The following is a 19,279-nucleotide window of genomic DNA, read 5'->3' on the forward strand; positions in this document are numbered from 1 at the left end:
CACACACACACACACACACACACACACACACACACACACACACACACTGCTGCCATTTTTCCTTCCTCTTCATTCCTTTTTTAAATGCTTTTCAAAGATACTATGTGCAGGAGAGTTTTGCCTGCAGGCACGTCTGTGTGTGTGCACGTGATTGTCCGCTGCCTGCGGACGCCAGAGCAGGAAGCTGGACCTGGAGTCACAGATGGTTCTGAGCTACCTGGGATGCGGGTGCTGGGAACAAGAGCTCGCGCCCTCTGAGCCAGCTGTCCAGCTCCTGCTTCCTCGGCAAGCCTGTCGGCCTGTCAGGACTCTTCTCTCCTGTGTCACTTTTGCCCTTAGCACAAAATGCAGCAATATTCCTTTTTTTATTTCTCCTTTAGTTTAACCGCTTTCTGTTCATACGGTGTTTATTGTGGCCGAGTGAGTACTGTGACGGCATTTCAGCCAGTCTCTCTGCGGTTTCCCAGACAGACAGAAGTTCCGTTCCCAGCTCTCAAAGCGGCCTTTAACTCCAGCTCCGGGGGATGTGATGCCCTCTTCTGGCCTCTGTGGCACCCCTCCACCTCCCAACCCTCTCCCATAGTGAGCTTATGCACACAGAGACGCACAAGCATTCCCATTAACGTGGTTTCCCCCTTACGGCATGAACGTGCTGTTTTTGTACCTTTAGGAGACCAGCAAGGTGCTTCCTTTCTGGGGTTTCATTAGTGAACTGCCCGCCCTGCAAGCTGACCGCTCACTCATTCTTTGAGCTTGTTTCCTCAGGCTTAAATTGCTGATGGTATCAGAATCACTTACCCACTCTGGGACCGTGGCACACACCTGTGATCCCAGCACTCAGGGAGGCAGAGGCAGGAGGATCGCTGTGAGTTTGAGACCAGCAGGGTCTACAGAGTGAGTCCAGGACAGCCAAGGCTACACAGAGAAACCCTGTCCTAAAACAAACAAACAAACAAACAAACACAAACACAAAGAGAATCACCTGCTTTATTGGCAATAATTGAGTAAGGTAGAATTCAAACATGCTCCAAACACATTAAGTGCCACGAAGGTTTCGGGAATGTATCTTAGCTGGTAGAGCGCTCACCTAGCATGCACAGAACTCTGGGCGCAATCTCCAGCACCCCAGTCTAGGTCATGGATCTGTGCCTGTAACCTCAGCATTCAGGAAGTAGAGGCAGAAGATTCAGGAATTCAATGTCATCTCCAGCTACCTTAAGGGTTCTGGGCCAACCTGAGCTACACGAAACCCCATCTCAAAAATAAGAATGCTGGGGCGTGGTGGCGCACGCCTTTGATCCCAGCGCTGTGGAGGCAGAGGCAGGTCGGTCTCTGTGAGTTTGAGGCCGGCATGTTCTACATAGCAAGTTTCGGGCCAGCCAGGCTTACGAGAGAGACCTGTCTCAGACTATTACTTGAAACGATAAAATAAACTGTGGGAGCTGGAGAGACAGCTCAGCAGAATGGGAACACTGGCTGCTCATCCAGAGAAAAAGTTCAGTTCCTTGCACCTACAAAGCCTCTCACGTTTGGCTGTGAGAGGCCCAGGGGGATAAAGCGCCCTCTTCTGGCTTTCTTGGGCACTACATGCACGTAATGCCCAAACCTGCGGTCAGGCAACCACTCATACACATAAAATAAAAATAAATCAAATATAAAAAGAAGAAAAGTCATGAAAATACAAGATATCTATAACTCCCATAACCACAATGTAAACAGCATCTCTGCCTCTCCTCTCCCCAGCTGCCTGCACCATCATTTGTGTTCAAAAGCTTGTTCTGAAGCCATCCAGATAGTCCACTATCAGTTTAATATTTTCAAGAACACTGCTGCTATCAACGTTGCTGCAAATTCCTGAAAACCTTCCTCAAAGTGCAAAGTGGCCACGAGTGATAACACTGGTCAGGAGCTCATCAGCATCACGGTAGCTGGCAATAACACTGCCGTCTCATCAGGAAAGGGGACAGGGCCGCCCACCACTCTTCACTTATGAGATACTGCAGATGCAGACACATCACAATCTGCCACCCTAATAAAGAAAATAAAGTTTAATTTCCCAACTTTTATTAAAAATGGACTTTGTCATCAGATATCGTCTTAAAAGACAAAAATCTCATCGCATGGCACCGAAGTTTGCTGTAATAATAAGGTTTGAACAAATATACATTCTTTTGTGGCTGTAGAACTTGAGAAGTTTTTGTTATTAAAAACTGGTGCTTTCAGCCAGGTGGTAGTGGTGGTGCACGCCTTTCATCCCAGGGCTGGGGAGACAGAGGCAGGCAGATCTCTGAGTTCAAGGCCAGCCTGGTCTACAGGATAAGTTCCAGGACAGCTAGGGCTACACAGAGAAACCCTGTCTTGAAAAAACAAAACAAAACAAACAAACAAACAAAAAACCCAAACTGATGTTTTCTTTATTCCGTGAGTCATGGACAAACATTTTCCACAAAAACTTCTGTTCACTAAAGTGCACCTGTGGTAGGGTACATGCCTATACTCAGGGCACTCAGGATGCTGAGGGACGAGGATCAGGAGTTCAAAGCCAGCCTCGCCTATGTATCCAGTTCCAGGCTAGCCTCAGAAATATATAGAGACTCTGTCTCAACAAACAAACAAACAGTGATATAAAAGTGACTTTAAAATTGTTCAGGAAAGGAGACACAAAGGGGTGTGGAGAAGGACTGTTAGGATAGTCTTTGAAAAATTCTAAAACAAGTTACAAGTCCACTTCTTTAAAATCTTTATTGTTTGATACTCTTTAGATGCAAAAGCTGCCACTTCTCCCCCCACATCCTCAGTATTCTTTATTTTGCTCTTTAAAACAATGAAGAGCAACTTCCCAAACAGCCGGAGTAGTCTCAGGTCATATAGAAAGCTTAAACTAAAAGGAAAAATTTGAATACATTCTATTACATATTCAAGTACGTTTGGTTATGGCCACCATAGATGCAGTCTTTAGATAAAATTTCCCCTTCGAACGTTTGGTGTGAGAGAGCTAAGTGGGAGCTTAGCACTCTGGGAGCAGAGTGTGTCTATGGGACCTTCCTTTCCAGAATAGGTTTCACGAATTCAACAGCACTGGACACGAGCAACAAGTCCTAAATACAACACCAGTCCTTAGCTTTCAGTGGACAAGGACTTCTTTGAGATTTTTTGAGAAATAGAGGTCTCACTTTTCCTGGGCAGTGGGGGTATAATAGAACCATCTTTTTTATTTTTTAGCTCTATGAGAATTAAACAAATGTTTATCCAGTGGTACAGGAGCTCGATGACAAGATTGCCAAATTTCCATACTTCGGTTCGAGAATGATCTGCGTCAAGAAAAGGAAAAGTTAGTATAGATATGATTGTACTTTAATTTTTAAGAGTAAATTAAAATATGATTAAAATCCATTAGATATATTGTGAATCAAAGTCATAGCAGTATCTTAATTATAAAAGGTAGATGAAATTTTATATTTTCATGTAATAAATTAATACATAGCAGTTAACACTGGAAATAATTCTATATACACACACATATATATATATACATACGCACATATAATGTATAGAATCTTATATGTATTTGGGTATAACTCTTGAAAGTTTAAAGAACTGTAAAATTTATAAATTCATGTTTAATAAAAGGAAGTCAGGTGGTGCACACTTTTAATCCCAGCACTTGGGGGTCAGAGGCAGGTGGGTCTCTGTGAATTCCAGGCCAGCCTGGAATTCAGCCTGGAAACTCACAGAGTGAGTTTCAAGACAGCCAGGGCTACACAGAGAAACCCTGTCTGGAAAAAAAAAAACAAAAAAACAAGACAGAAAGGCAAACAAACAAAAAGATATAGTAAAAGAAATAGATCAGGCATGAAACTGGTAAGTACCAACATCACAATCACGTTCTGAGAAAAGAGAATGAGATCAGAAGAGGCAGAAGGGTTTGCCTATTCCCATTAGAGTTTATGTCTTCAAAAACACAAGACCCAGATGGGCACGGTGATCCCTGTAACCCAGCTTTTTGGCAGGCTCGGTCAGGAAGGCTCTAGTTTGAGGTTAGTGTGGGCTGCGCGAACTATGCTGGTTTTCATCCAGCCTGGGTAACTCGGTGAGACCCTATTTTAAACCAAAATTTAAAAAGGGTTGAGGGTGTAGCTAAGGTGGTAGAGCGCCTGCCTAGCACGTACGAAGCCCTGGACCACTTCCTGGCACTCGAAAACAAAGTAAAACGAACCCGACTCAAACAAAGAATGCTAAGGTTGGCATAAGATATTATTTTACGATGAATACACAGTGCTTTTTGCTTTTACTACTGTATTTAAAATATTCTTTAATTAAAATTGTTTCAAGATATATAGTTACTGTGCACTGTGGAAAACTGTTAGCTGCTATTCCTGAAGATCCCCAGGAGCCAATGACTAACATCTAAGTAAAATGGTCCAATGGACAGAGTACCTTAGAGCTGAGCAGGTCTGAGTTCTAATTTTGGCTCTATCCCAACTAATTTTGTGACCTTAAACAGATCGTTTACTTGCTCTGAGCCTGTCCATATTTTTGTAAAAATTAGAATAATACTTTATGAATATTATGAGGGCAAATGAGAAAACTTTTTTTGCTGATGTCTGTGTGTGTGTGTGTGTGTGCGTGTGTGCGCGCTCTCGCGTGCGTGTATACACGTATGTGCCGTAGCATGTGTGTGCAGACCGGAGGACAAACTTGCAGGAGTACTCTCTTTCCAGCATGTGGCCTGGAGACCAAGTGTAGGTTTCAGGCTTGGCAACAGGAACCTTTACTCACAGAGCCACCACACAGACCCAGAACAAGTTTTATTTCCTTGTCTCCTGAATACAAGGAGTACGCTTCCCTGAATTGGGCTCGGCTTCATGGTGGTTTTGAAAGCACCTCTACAAGCTAAGGTGCAGGATAGAACAGGGAAGTTCCATGCCTTTCATATATCTTCATTTTTACTTGAAGCTGACTTTAAAACATGTGGATGCAATTAATTTTCTAACATTCTCTTTTTTTATATATATATATATACACACACACACACACACACAGAGGAAGAGAAAGAGAGAAGCACTGTTTTTTCTCATTCAATTGTAAGTGTTCAATAAATGTTGAATTGAGACAACATTAAATTAAGGGATAATTTAATTTCTTTATTTCAAGTCCTAAAAGTTTTTCCATATTATAGCTCAATAATATTAGTGACAATTATGAATAAAAACAAGAACAGATGCTAGTCATGGGAACACATTAGAAATATCTGATTCATCTCACTTCATGGGTAATTCTAGACCAATAAAAATACCTACTTAAATCACCGAGGGCGCATTTGCCATCATTGATCCCTCTTTGTGCTAATTAGCTTCCTGGAAACTTTACAAAGAAATATTACAGATTTCCAAAGATTACGCTCATTATCTTAATGTCCCAGCGTTATGATCCTAAATTAAATAAAAGCAAAGTTCAGCCCAGGACACTTAGTACCTGTCCCAACTAATTTTCTGAGATAAAACAGCTCGGTTCCATCAGTGACTGTCGGTGATCTCGGCGGGACCACGATTGAACCATCTTCTTGGTGATCCAGGGGCGGGAGGATGGAGGGAGAGGTCGTTCTCTTCCCCAAGCCCCTGTTCCTTATTTCCTGTTTTACTGTTACCGGGGACAAAAGCTGTCCAAGGGGCAGCTCCAGCTTCCCTTTGCCTTTCCAGGGATTCGCAGGGGCCGCTCAGGAGGCCGCTCAGGAGGCCTGTCTGCAGCCCGCGGTGGGCCACAGTACCGCTGGCCGCACTGCCCTCGTGTGGTAGACAGGGCACGCATCGCCCGGTTGGCAGACAGCCCACACCCCCCGTGGAGCGAGTCCCAGTCTTCTATTTCTGCTGTGACTCTGTGAAATTACGACCATTTTGACTTGCTTTGGCAATATTTACGGCAATTATTAAAGACACATTTAAGCTGTAAGGATTCAGAGGAGCCACTGAATAATGTTCAGGGATGTATTCAGAAAGCTTTTACTTTAATCAGACTTTTAATTACACGGGGAATTCATTGCGCTGGAAATATTGAACTATAAAAAGCATATTTTAAAATTAAACCTCAATTTGTGGATCTCTGCTTTAACACTGGATTAATTAAGCTAAATCCTGCGGGAAGCATAGACAATTAATAAAAAAAAAAAAAAAACAGGCAAAGCAAAGAGAATGAAGTATTTAACTTCGAGTTCAAAAGCTGGACTGCTTCCTTCAGCTGCCGACTAACTCAAGGGCAGCGGTGTCTCCTGAGCGATTTTCCTGCCCGTCAGTTTCTTTAGCTCTCCTTCTCTCTTTCTATGGCTTCACGCTCCCCGAGTCATCTTACGCTTTGGTCCTCTAGCATTACTGCTGGACACAAGAAGACGACCAGCAGGGCAGCGTGCACCTGGGCGGCGTGCTCGGGAATTCAGCTGCTGTGTCACACGGGCAGGGAACTTCGCCGGGACGGTTGGCTTAGGGTGTCACTCTTGACTGGATGTCATCCCAAAGGCCCTGTCACGTAACTCCCGGGCCCTTCAGGAAAGGGTGGGTGTTGACCAGGGAAGAAACCTCAGGTTTTGAGTTGTTGCAGCTGAGGGGAAGCTTGCTCCATGATGAATGCAGAGTTCTGGCAGGCACACAGCTCCCCTCCCACTGTGAGCACAACGCCTGTCCGGTAGCACACGCTCTGGACTTTTCACGAGATGGTCATACGTCAAGTGTGCAAACTCTGCTCAGTGTAATTGCTCTCTACAGAAACGCGTGGTTTAGTGAAGCGAGCTCCCTATCACCCCTGCTGCTGTGCGCCCTTCGTGATAAGGTGGGCACAGAACTGTCTTCCCTCCTCTTCTCCCTTTGGGAGTCATCTCCCAGCCAACAGATCTCAACTTTATATCCCCACCTGGAGCTTTCTCCAAAATCCCTGATTTCTTTTCCTAGCAACGCGTGCATACCTCTGCTCAGACAGTAAACAGACACCTTAGCCTCAGCTTGCCAAAGTGTGAACTCTTTAAAAAAAATTATCAGTTGGCACAGTGGCACATGCCTTCAATCCCATCACTGTGGAGGCAGAGGCAGGTGGATCTCTGTGAGTGCAAGGCCAGCCTGGTCTACACAGTTAAGTTCCAAGAGAGCCAGGACTACACAGAGAAACACTGTCTTGAAAATCCCAAAATATAAATAAATGAATGAATAAATATTAAATAAAATTTATCTTATCCTTGTGTATGTGTTTGTGCATATATGTATGCATGTGCTTCTGTGTGTGTGTACGCATGTGCGTGCCCACGGAGGGCAGAAGAGAGCATTGGATCCCTTGGAACTGGAGTTACGGGTGGTTGTGAGCCACCAGAGGTGGCTGCTGAACAACTGAACTCCAGCCCTCTGCAAGAGCAAGCAGGAGCAGCTGAGCCATCTTCCTAGCCCCCAGGTTTGAACTCTTCATCTTCCCCTGGCAGAGCCCCGCCCTACAGAGGTCCCCAGTTCCACTCCTCCATTCTTCCAGACCGCAGAGTCAACCTGGGCTCTTGCTCTGTTCATGTTTCACACCCAAGCTGTGGAGTTACATTTTGGTTCTACTCAAAATCTGTACTATACAGACTATGACCACTTTTCACCTTCTCTGTTGGCACTCCCACTTGAATTCCTGCAGCAGCTCCTCTGGCTGGTCTCTGAGTACCCCCCTACCCCCACCCCACTACAAAGCCTTTCATGAGAAGCAGAATGAGCCTTTTATTCCCCCCTTTTCTTCGAACTATGTAGTCCCAGGTACTGGAACTCATTACATAGACCAGGCTAGCCTTGAACTCACAGAGATCTGCCTCCCAAGTGCTGGAATTAACAGTGGATGCCACCATGACCTTTTATTCCCTTATTTTATTTTTTAGATGGGGTCTTGCCATGTAATTAGGGTGGACTTTTGAACTCACGACCCTTTTGGTCTTAGCCTTTTCGAGTGAGGAGTGTGAGCCACTATCCTGACCATCAGAGTGATTCTTTTAAAGCGTAAGCCATGCCATGAAATTCTGCTTAAATTTTTTTCTCATGTTATGTTATGATGGTATGAGGCCCGGACGGATGCCAGGTTGATTCAGCTCACGCCCTCACCCCATCACCCATGGCCTGATCTTCCATGTATCTCTAATTTTCTCACTCTGTTCCTGACACGGTGTCCTCCTGGCTGTGTCAGCACACTGCGTGTTCCTGCCTTATAAGACCTCTGCATTGGCTCTTTGCTCTGCCTGGAGTACTCTCCACAGAGGTATCTATACAGCTTAAGTCTCACCTCCTGACAAGGTCTATTTATATCTGCACTCCTCCACACAAGACCTGAGGCCGGGTGCACAGTGCTGCCGAAGAGAAAACAAAACTCCATCCTGGCTTCTTCCCCGCTCCCACCACTGCACTCAGCTGTCTGACCTGTGCACTTACTTCAGCATGCATGTCAGAATCATGGCATATATCTGTTTACATATATGTTTACTGCTGTGTGTGTGTGTGTGTGTGTGTGTGTGAATGAGAACTCAATCTAGGGCTTTGTGCACACTAGGCAAAGGGCTCTGCCACTGAGCTGTATCCCAGCCCTGTGCTGTGTATTCTCTGCTTTCCTCTGGACTCTAAGGTTCGTGGGGTTTTGTTTGTCTTAGATGAGGTCTCACTCTGGCTCAGGTGGTGAGGATTCTCCTGATAGCAGGCATGAGCTGTCATGGACATGTAAGCTTCATGAGAGCAGGGATCTTAATCAGCTTTATTGGCTATTGTTCCCCCAAGGTCCTAAATCGGAGCCAGGCACGTGGTCAATGCCTTTTGAAGTGGATGAGCAAAGGATGAAGCAATGAGGTTTTAGAAGTGAACAGAGAGGAATGAATAGTAACAGGAGAAAAGCAAGCCAGGTAAGAGATCTACTACTGAGCTACACTGTAGCCAGTAAAAATAGGAGTTTGAAGATTGAGTCTAGGAGAAGCAGCGTCTGAATAATGTGTTACAAAGGAGGAACAAAGGGAAGGGAGGAGAGGGTTACATCAGCCTCCAGGTCCCCTGTCCTGGATAAATGTACTCTGCTCTGGCTGAGCGGAGAAGAGGTATGTGAAGAAAAGGAGGCCCCCTTCCAAGCAGACAGCTTCACGCTAGGGCACAAAGTGAGTGAAATTCAGGTTAGGTTATTAGCTGCCGTTCTCCTCAGCAGGGCAGCTTTGTGCAGCGCACAGCTTGCAGGCTCTAGTGGCAGCCTTGATGCTAAGGAGGTGCCCAGGAGGTGAGGACCTGTGTTTCACAACTGACAAGGCCCTGCAAGTACCCAGACCAGTGGGTGAAAATAGCCACGTCAAGGCTCATCATTATGAAATTTCACAACTCTGGGGACAGAGGGATGCTTCTATAGCTTCTGAGGAGAAGCAAAGCAAAGGTAGCATTTGTAAAACCAGAAACAAAAAAAGGGCATCCAACATCTCAATAGCAACCTTGGAAGTTAAAAGGCCATAGAGACTCCTAAGGTCTGCGCCCAGGAGAACAGAATATGCACGTCCATAAACAAACTGTAAGAAAATGTTCCTGGCAACACAATCCCAAGAGCCAAAACCAAAAATACCAGAGGCTCATGAGCCAATAAGTAGAGAAATGAAATATAGCATATCCCTATATAGATAATTAAGCCATAAGAAAACAATGAACAATTAATATACACTAAAGAGTAAGTGAACCCTGAAAACACTATGATGAGTGAAACAAACCAGACACAAAAGGCAACCCATTGTATAATCCCATTTATATCAAAAGTCTGGAGGGGCAACAGGCAAGACAACAGACAAGTCTGCAACAGACAGAAAGCAGACCAGCGGTTGCTAGGGAGGAGAGTGAGAGAAGAGCGAGGGAGTGCCAATGGGGCCAGAGCTCATTTTTGAAGATGTTATAAAACTAGATAGTGGTGATGATTGCACAACTTGATGCATCACCCAAACCACCCAACTGTGCGTTTCAGAATGCAGAAGTGAGTGAGGTACGATTCATGTTTCTTTCTCTCTTTCTTTCTTTCTCTTGTTCTCCCCCTCTGCTCTCTCTGAGATGGGATTTCACGTACTCCAGGCTGGCTTGAACTTATGTAACCAAGGATGACCTTGGCTGGTGTTACAAGAGGAGGAGGAGGAGGAGGAGGAGGAGGAGGAGGAGAGTGTTTCAAATTAAAGAGTCTCCTCCAGTCTGGTGACCTTTTAATGTAGACTGAGAAAACAAAACAAAAAACAAAAACCCCAAAACAAACAAAACAAAACCCCCCTGAGTGGTTCAAAATCATTTTCCCCAGCAAAGTCCAAATCAATGCGAGGGGCAAATGCAAACGTTTTCAGACACAAACACCTGGGAAGTGTACGACTCGAGCATTCTTGCTCAGAAAACTGCTGCTGGGGGAGGTGGTGGAGTGCTGGCCCAGCCAAGCGCCAGGCTTGGTCCTAGACCCAGCACGGAAGGAAAAAGAAAGAAGACAGGAGGAAGACAAACGATTAGGATAGTGCAGCGCACCGCGGGCGAGAGAGTCTGGAACACTCGGCCCTAATGAGGCATCTTCACCAGACGCTTTCCTCTGAGGCTTAAAGGTCCAGGAGGAAGCGGAGGTAGGAAGGCTGGACGAGCCAGAGGTGGTGGACAATCCAAGGAAACAGCGTCTTCCAGGCACAAGAGGGCGGACACAGACGTGAACTCACAGAGACTCTGACAGCACACAGGCCTGCACAGGTTCGAGACAGACAAAACCCCGGCGCTGAGAAGGGGAGGCGGACACCGAGCGATAGAGAGAGGGAATACTCTCGGACGGGGTGTGACCATCAGCCACGCTCTAGGCCCCCTGCTCTGCCCCTGGGACGAAGCTTACATCGTCTTGACTTAACTTCACCCAAGTGAGAGGATCCATACCCGGTGACCTAGGAGCTTCGTTGATGGCTGCACAGACTGTTAGGGCTAGGGCAGTGGCGGTGAGAGGGGAGCCTGCGGGTCGTTGGCTTGGGGCGGGAGCCCCTTTCTGTTGCCTGCAGTTCTGACTTCCGCCGCTTGAGGGCACCATTGGAAAGCCGAACGCCGTGGGCTGCGTTTTCCGCGGTCGGGGCTGCTGTGGCCTACGGTGCAGATCTGCGCGTGCTCCGAGCAGGGCGCGCGACAGCCGCTGGCTCTGGCAGGCGGACTGAAGCAGGGCCTGAAGAGATTCCTTTGAGGCGTCGGTGCCCTGCGGCGGGAGGAGCCTTTTGCCTCTCCCTGGGCGGGGGATGGGCCTATTACGGCCTCGCACCTGCAGGGTGTGGACCTTCCAGGCCCAGGTCCTTGCAGAAGTCAGGACTGCGGTGCCCGCGAACCCAGAGGTTCCCACAGTCGCCCAGAAAGTCTGTGACACGGTGGAGTCTCCAGACTGAGTAGGAGAGGGGAAGGAGAGGACCTGATTCAGGGGGTCCCGAGAGGTCTGTATCTGTCCCCAGGATGCCTAGCTCCAGGTCAGTCTCCCCACCCTACCCTCCACCTCTAGTTGCTGGTCCTTTCCTTTGGTTCTCTGGTTAGATTCGGGGGAGGAGGACGGGGCAGTTTTTGTGTGTTTTGGAGTCTCAGGTGCAGCATTGACTGGCGCGCCATAGACCAGACCGGCCTTGGTCCTCCTGCCACTGCCGGTCACATACAGTCAGCGGTTAGTCTTTCCTACGTTGCCAAGAGGGCCCGGGGAGGCTGGTAGAGGAACCCAGGCCAGCGCAGGGAGAGCCTGCCCGCCTGTGCAGCCCTGCTGGCTCTCCTGGAAAGGCTCGCCTTGCCATCTCGTATACACTAATTAGTTTTTGTTCTTTAGTGTAGCTAAAAATAGCAGATGTTTTGCTCAGTGTTCCGGCTCTCACTGCAGCTCCCATTTGCTTGTGTTGAGATGAGCTGAAGGTCTTACGATGTCGCCCTGGCTGGGCCTGAACTTCTGGACTGAAGTGACCCTCCTGACTCAGCCTCCTCGGTAGTGAGAGCTGCTGACAAGCTGAGTCTCGTGCATGCAGACAGCGAGTGGCGCTGGCACGCTTTCCAATTCTCAAGTATTGCCCAGGCACCTTAGGAGAGAGCGCAAAGCCTAGACTGTATCCTTTCTTTTAGAAAACACATGGAAATGTTCACCTTCATGCAAACTCAGTTTAAGAACCGTTTGTCTTACTCTAACGGAGACCTCTCACAGATTTTTGCCGTTAGTATATATTTAGGTGGAGGCTTACCTTGGATGTATCTCGAAACAAGCTGCACATTAACCCTTACATTGCTAGCAGTCGGATCAAACACGCAAAGATCCTTAACTAAGTTCTTGTTAATGTACTGCAAAGAAGAGGAGAAAGGGTATGTGGTCACCCGGTTTCCCAGGGCCCCCACCCCACAGCTACGCCATCCCCCAGGGGTAAATCCTCAATAGGCGGAATCCCCTCCCGTCAGAGGCAGAGGTCACGGTTAGCTTCGGGGTATGCGGTTCGGAGAGATGGGTTGTGAGGAAGGATTCGAAAGGTGGGCTTTTGAGCCGCCTGTGAGCACAGGGGTGGGTTGTGAATGTACAATCTGTGCAGGAAGAAACAGCCAAAGACTCACAAACTTCCACTTTTGCCACTCCTCCAAGTCTCTGAGAGGGCCTATGTCCTGCTGGGAGAACAAGATGACCCCTTTCAGGAAGTCGTGCACGAGGGCCACGTTGGCTTCTAGCTCCTGGGGATCCATGCCTTGTGAGTCCAGGGGAGGCTTGTGCTCGTAGATCAGCAGCGACACGAAGTCCATGGGCGTGAGGGTGTCTAGGCATTCTCGGAGCTCCTGCAGCATGGCGCGGAAGAAGAGGACTCCAGCCCGCCTGACCTCTCCTGACCTTTCCATCTCTGCGGGTACACACATTCTAATTACACATGCCACCCCTTCACAGCCTTCTCAGCGTGTTACAAAAGAAAACCATGATTTTAAGCCATTTTGGTTTCTCTAATCATGAAATAAAAAAGCAAAATAGAATGAGATCTGATGTATGATTTAGGGATAAAAATTGGAAAACAATCAAACAAACAAACCCAAATCTGAATTTTATACTTAGGGCTTAGGTTGAAGGCTTTCTCCATTACTAATTATATTGTCCTTTGAATATATATGTGTGTGTGTGTGTGCATATAGACACAATATATATACATTTACATGAATATATATAATATGTATTCACACATATATGAATGTATCTCTCTATATACATACATATATACTCCTTTGTGGGAATAGGGCCAATCCCTACTTCTTTGGTGAGAGATGGAAATTAGATGAATGAAGTCTTTAGTCTTCTTGGGCCTGGTAACACAGGCCCTAATCCCAGCTATGTGGAAGGCTGAGGCAGGGAGATTATGAGTTCAAGCTCTTCCATGAACTTTATAAGAAGTTCAAGGCCAGCTTGGACCATGTAGTGAGACCCTGCCTAAAAATAAAAAGTGAAGTAGGGCTAGGGACATAACTTAGTGGTAGAGCACCTGTCTCAGGTGCAGATCTCAGGGTTAGTCCCCAGAGCTGCAAATACAAGGTGCTTAGTCTCAAGGTCGGCACACAGCAAACACTCAAAGGACATGCGCTGTCTTTCTTCCCCCTTCTCTCCATTCCTCTTTCTCATCTTAGGTGATCCTCCTGCGTTAGACTCTGAAGCAGCTGGGATAACAGGCTCACGTCGCTACGCCTGCCCTTCTTTCTTCCTAACAGCTGTGAAGCTTTCCCCTAACCCACACAGTGTTAGACTAACTCTGTTTGATTCTAGCGGAAGGTTTTTGTTGACTTCTCAGCCACCCTCTTAGATGATACTGTGCTAAGGGTGGCCTAGGCTACATGGGGTCACAAGAGCCAGGGGCGGATCCTGGCCCAGCCAGTGGCTTGTTATTGAATCTTGGAAAAATTAATTTCAGCTATGTAAGTTGTAGCTCTTTCATCTGTAAAACGATATGTTCAAAGTATGTGATGCTGTATAAAACTGTGGGAGAAACAGCAAAGATCAAATTCAGGTGCAGCTTTTACCACACGCTGCTTATTTTTACTGAATCTCACTTTCCTCACCTGTGAACCGGGCTATTGCTGTTGGCCTTGGAAGGTTATAGCGAAGGCGGCGAAACTGCCTCGTTAGCATGTTTCTCCACAGAAATATGGGCCATCTTACCTCTGACTGTGAGGCCCCAACTGATCTGTCACTGCGGTCCCTTGCCCTCCGCTAGGCTGTAGATCATACATACCCACCAGACTAAAACTGCAGAAGGGATTTCTTTTCCCCTGGAAAGATCTACATAGTGAACTGGTTAACTCTGGAAAGTGCACCGTGTCTGTGAGTTCCTTTGAGCAAACCATGAATCCAGACTGTTACTGCATCCACAGTACCTATGACCTCATTTTTCTTGATTTCTCCAGACAATTCGCCCAGTAGTTCATCGGCGACATTTTGGATCATCTTCATCATTTTCTGTAGATCTTTGTATTCTTGAAACACCAACATCCTGCTCCGGCCGATGTTAACGTCAAGGACTCCCATAGCCTCTCCTGTTCTCTGGCGAATTGGAATTACAATGTGGGTCTCTCCCCCGGCAGAAGCCAAAACAACGTCTGAGGTGTCTATGCATTTAAAGAGGAAGTCCCTGAAACCAAAGCAGATGAGCGCAGCTCTCTTACACGCCTGCCAGCCTGCTCACAGCACTCCACTCAGACAGACCGAATTATTCCCTCGGCCCACCCCACCCTGCTGTGGCCGCCATTGTCCTTTCATCTGCCTGAAGGTCACACCCACCATCTTCGTTCTGCCCTTGGCTCAACTCGGCTTGCGGCATCTCTGCGCGCACATCTCTTTGGTGGAGAGCCTCCCCTGACAAGCTCAGTAAGGTAGCAGCCTGGGGTTGTTCTGCCTCACGAGGCTCTGCCTCAGAGTCTAACATGGGGTAGTTACACTTATCCGAAGGTGATTGTTTGTTGTTTGTTTTGTTTTTTTTTTAATGAAAAAGTGCCGATAGTCTAAAACGTGTCAGATGAATGCCAGAAGGTTCCCTAAAGGCAGAGCCTGAGACAAAGATGCTGATGCCACCGGAAAAAATGGCCACGGGAGAAAGCCGTGAGGAAGCAGGAGCAGGCAGACAGGAAGGAGCTGACAGGCCCAGTCTGCCCGGTGTGGTCCCAAGGTGACCTAGGATAGCAATTGTACCAAAAGTAAGTCTTATTGGGAGGCAAGCACGCGTGTGTGCGTCCTGGTGCGGGGCTGTCACGGGCGGGCGGTTGGGGCGTCAGGAAAGTGCTAAGGGGCTCTAACCACCTGAGCTCACTTCCCTAGAGGAAGTCCCCCTGCAGGAAGTATGGCCAGGGGCGCGGTGGGCACCTGGGCAGGGCCTACACAGCTGCCTCAGCGAGAGCTTTAAAAAGGAAGCAAACAGCAACAAACAGAAGCAAGGGCTCCCTGGCCTGTTCGTGCTGGCGGTGAGAAGGACGCACAGATTCCTGTGCATAGAACTGCCAACGGGGTAAGCGATGTTTGGTAAGTTTATAAAAGATGAAGGAGCGGCTGGAACCAGGCACGGCAGGCGTGCCGAGAGAGGCAGGGGCTGGGTCTCAGATCCAGGACCGCGGCAGGCAGAGGCGCCCCGTGTCCTCCGTGTCCTCCGTACCTGAAGACACACGTCTTCCTCGAGATGACGGGGGAACGAGTAAGAATTTCCGCGAGGCCAAGAGAATCTGTAACCATTGTACTGCGCAAAACGTAGTCTTCCTGGAAGAGAGGGTGGCATCTCCTCAGAAAGCAGCGACTGGACCTCTCGGGGATGGGTCCTGAGGGAAGAGCTAGGAAAGTGTAGATGAGCTCTGGCTTTAAGGATACTGGCGTTGTACATATTCTCGGCCACTAAAAGAACAGCATCCCCAAAGCGAAAATTTTCAAAAGAGTAAGATTATTTTAATACACAGATTTAAAAAAAAATATCTGGCAAAGCTGTGTGCTTATGTTTTTGTTTTGTTTCTTGCTTGTTTCATTTTGAGACAGGGTTTCACTATGTAGCCCTGGCTGGCCTCAGACTTGTAAAGATCGCCGCCTCTGCCTCCGGGGTACAGAGCTTAAGAGCATGTGCCACCATAGCTGGATAAACCGTGTGGTTCTCATATTAAAATGTGCATTGTGGGCCTGCTGTGGTGGTACATGCCGGTTATCCCAGAGCTTGGGAGGTGGAGATGGGAGGGTCATAAACTGAAGGTTAGCCTCTGCTACATAGTGAATTCTAAGCCAGCTCAGGTAAGATACCATCTCCAAACAACAAAAAACACCGTGAAACATTTAGAAACTACGTGAAGGCCCATGGAAAATAAGTGTGTGGGGGTGGGGGGATTCCCTGTCTGTACTGCAACACCACAGCTCTTGTCCAGGTTCTGAGTGAGTCACTGTCACGTCTATGGCTCAAATACCAGTCCTCAGCATCCATTCTTTGGCAACATTTAATTTGTTGGACATTCACTTCTTTTTCTTTTTGAGACAGTGTCTCACTATGTAACTTTGGCTAGGACTTGCTTTTTAGGCCAGGCTGGCCTTGAACTCATGAAGATCCATCTGTCTCTGCCTTTCTAGTGCTGAAATTAAAGGTGTTTGCCACCACACTGGACACTTTTTTTTTTTTTAAGAGTCATTTATTATGTATACAGTGTTCTGCCTACATGCCAGAAGAGGGCACCAGATCTTATTATAGATGGTTGTGAGCCACCATGTGGTTGCTGGGAATTGAACTCAGGACCTCTGGAAGAGCAGCCAGTGCTTTTAACCTAACCTCTGAGCCATCTCTCCAGCCCCTTCTCTCTCTTTTTTAAGATTTATTTTTATTTTTAATTATGTGGGTCTGAGTATTTATGGGTACAGGTGCCTCAGAGACTGGAGGCACCATATCCCCTGAAGCGGGCGTTCCAGGTGATTGCGAGCCACCTGATGTGGTTCTGGAAACTGACTTTCTGTCCTCTGCAAGAGCAGGATGCACTCCTAACCATTGAGCCATCTCTCCAGCTTAACACACACACACACACACACACACACACACACACACACAAACACGCACACACACACACGCACACACACACACACACGCACACACACCTTTTTATTGACTCTCTGTGAATTTCACATCATGCACCTCGACCCCATTCATCTCCCCATTCCTTCATATCCTCCCTCTGCCCTTACTACCTCCTCTACAAAATAAAACAAAATAAGAGAAAAAAAATTTTTTTTTGCCATGGAAGCTGCTGTTGTCACACAGTAACCTTTCTGTCCACACATCTGTACTTGCAAATGTTCATCACAAGTAGTCATTGGTCTGTTTTGAAGCCTCTGGCTTCTGCTACACTATCTGTGCTGGATCCTCTGAGGGACTCACCTCCGATACCCTGTTGTTGCCCTGTGTCATGGAGATCCTGTGGCTTTGGATCTGCAGGACCCGCCTTTTCATGCACCCCAGCAGTTTACAGATGGGGTAGATGTTAAGGTGGGCCAGCTCAAAGCTCTCCAGTGCTGCCCCAGCTAGCTCATCCAATGCCACAGTCCACCAGGGGCTCCCCTGCTCCCATGTCCTCGGGGCAGGCTCACCTGGCACCTTTACCACCAGGGCCAGCTCTACTGTAATGCCCAGGTGAGGTGCAGGGCCCACTCTCATGAGTGTTGTAGACAGTGAGGGGCAGGGACAGCTCTCCTGCTCTCATGACCTCGGGGCTGGCTCACCCCTGCCACATGCAGTGGGGGATACGGGAAGGGGGCATCTCACCTTCGCCGGCACTGTCTCATGGCAGAAGAGGCATGGGGCCAGCTCTTCAGAGTTTGCACCTGCTCTACTGTGCTGCTCAGTTGAGGGGCAGAGGCAGCTCGGCACAGTGCCTTCAGGCGGCAGTCTAGACCAGGAATGGCCTTTGGGAGACATCAACACAGACCCTGGCAGCCCTAGGACCATGGGCCCAGACATGTCCCTTGGGCACCAGCCTGGGCCCAGATGTCGCCGTGGCCTCAGATGGCAGCGCAGGCCACTCAGACCAGCATGTGCCCCACGGCAGCACAGCTCTCAGACACCCACATGATCTCCAATGGCAGCACAGACCAAGGGCATCTGCTTGGCCTTTGGTGGTAACTTGGGCCACAGACATCAACACAGACCCCAGCTAGGGCAGGACCACACACCCAGACATGGCTCTTCTGTCTCTTTGCAGTGTATTCCATCTTTCCTTCATCATACATGTGTCCATTGTAGTGGCGCTGGAGGCAGCTGCCTGAGTGCTGGCCATCCTGAGGCAGGTACCAACACTCACTCCTTGAGAAGCTTCTCTTCATGTGTATTTGAGGGCCTCACTCTCTCCTGGTTCTCTTCCTACTGCACCAACATTTTTTTTTTCATTCTCCTTGCTTCATCTTCATTTCCCTTACTTCTAAGCAGTTGTTAACCTTTAGGACACATCTTCTATAGCCTCTTTACATGTGAGTTGCAACTCGCTGAATGTAAGGGAATATATACAATTTAATGCTTTCTGGATGTGCATCGACCAACAGTTAATTAAAAAATCAAAATGAATTGAGATGTTTCCAGCAGCTCTTGCCAGTGTTGCATCATGTAACACACAACATGTGCATTATGTCATGCCAAGCAACGCCAAGGAGCGCTGCCTGCGCACCTTAGCCCAGATCCGCTTCCACTGTGTTGCAAAGCGCAGTGTTTTCAGCCCTCATGGAAACATAATCGTCTAATTGTGGGAAGCAAAGTCTTACTTATTTTTTCTTCTCTCATATACTACAGCCCAACCACAGTTTCCTCTTCCTCCTCTCCTCTTCCCCACGTTCCCTCAGATCCACTCCTTTTCTGTTTCCCTTCAGAAAGGGGCAGGTCTCCCCGGGATATCCAACAAACAATGGCATATCAAGTTGCAGTAAGACAGGGCACCTCCCCTCATATTAAGGCTGGAAGAGGCACCCCAGCAGGAGGAAAAGGATCCCAAAAGCAGGGAAAAGAGTCAGAGAAGGCCGCTACTCCCACTTTCAGAAGTCTCACAAGACGACCAAGCTACACAACCATAGCATACACGCAGAGGACATAGGCTAGACCCATTCAGGCTCCCCGATCGTCAGCCCAGTCTCAGGTCCGTGGACTCTGTGGGTTTTCTGCCATTATTTCTAAGCATGTAAGGATCAAATTAGTACATCTTTGGATTATGTTATGTTAGAATATTTGATTTTTTAGAAATTGCTGTTTGAGTTGCTCATTTGAGTTTCGTAAAAAAATTGTTAAATAGATTTT

The 19,279-nt window shown here is 47.6% G+C and overlaps 1 protein-coding gene across 1 annotated transcript in view; it reads right to left on the reverse strand.

Annotated features, from left to right (window-relative positions):
* Positions 1 to 3,117: 3,117 nt before the first annotated feature.
* Efcab5 (EF-hand calcium binding domain 5) overlaps positions 3,118 to 19,279 on the reverse strand; it is a 112,170-nt gene continuing 96,008 nt past the window's right edge. The window contains exons 20-24 of the mRNA XM_055619540.1: positions 15,638 to 15,738; positions 14,370 to 14,623; positions 12,579 to 12,856; positions 12,218 to 12,314; positions 3,118 to 3,311 (exon numbers count right to left, since the gene is read on the reverse strand). Of these exons, the coding sequence (XP_055475515.1) occupies positions 3,118 to 3,311; positions 12,218 to 12,314; positions 12,579 to 12,856; positions 14,370 to 14,623; positions 15,638 to 15,738 (924 nt within the window). The remainder of the gene's footprint in view (positions 3,312 to 12,217; positions 12,315 to 12,578; positions 12,857 to 14,369; positions 14,624 to 15,637; positions 15,739 to 19,279) is intronic.

This window comes from Psammomys obesus, unplaced genomic scaffold (genome assembly GCF_907164565.1).
Source record: "Psammomys obesus unplaced genomic scaffold, mPsaObe1.curated_primary_1811, whole genome shotgun sequence".
Taxonomy (NCBI): domain Eukaryota; kingdom Metazoa; phylum Chordata; class Mammalia; order Rodentia; family Muridae; genus Psammomys; species Psammomys obesus.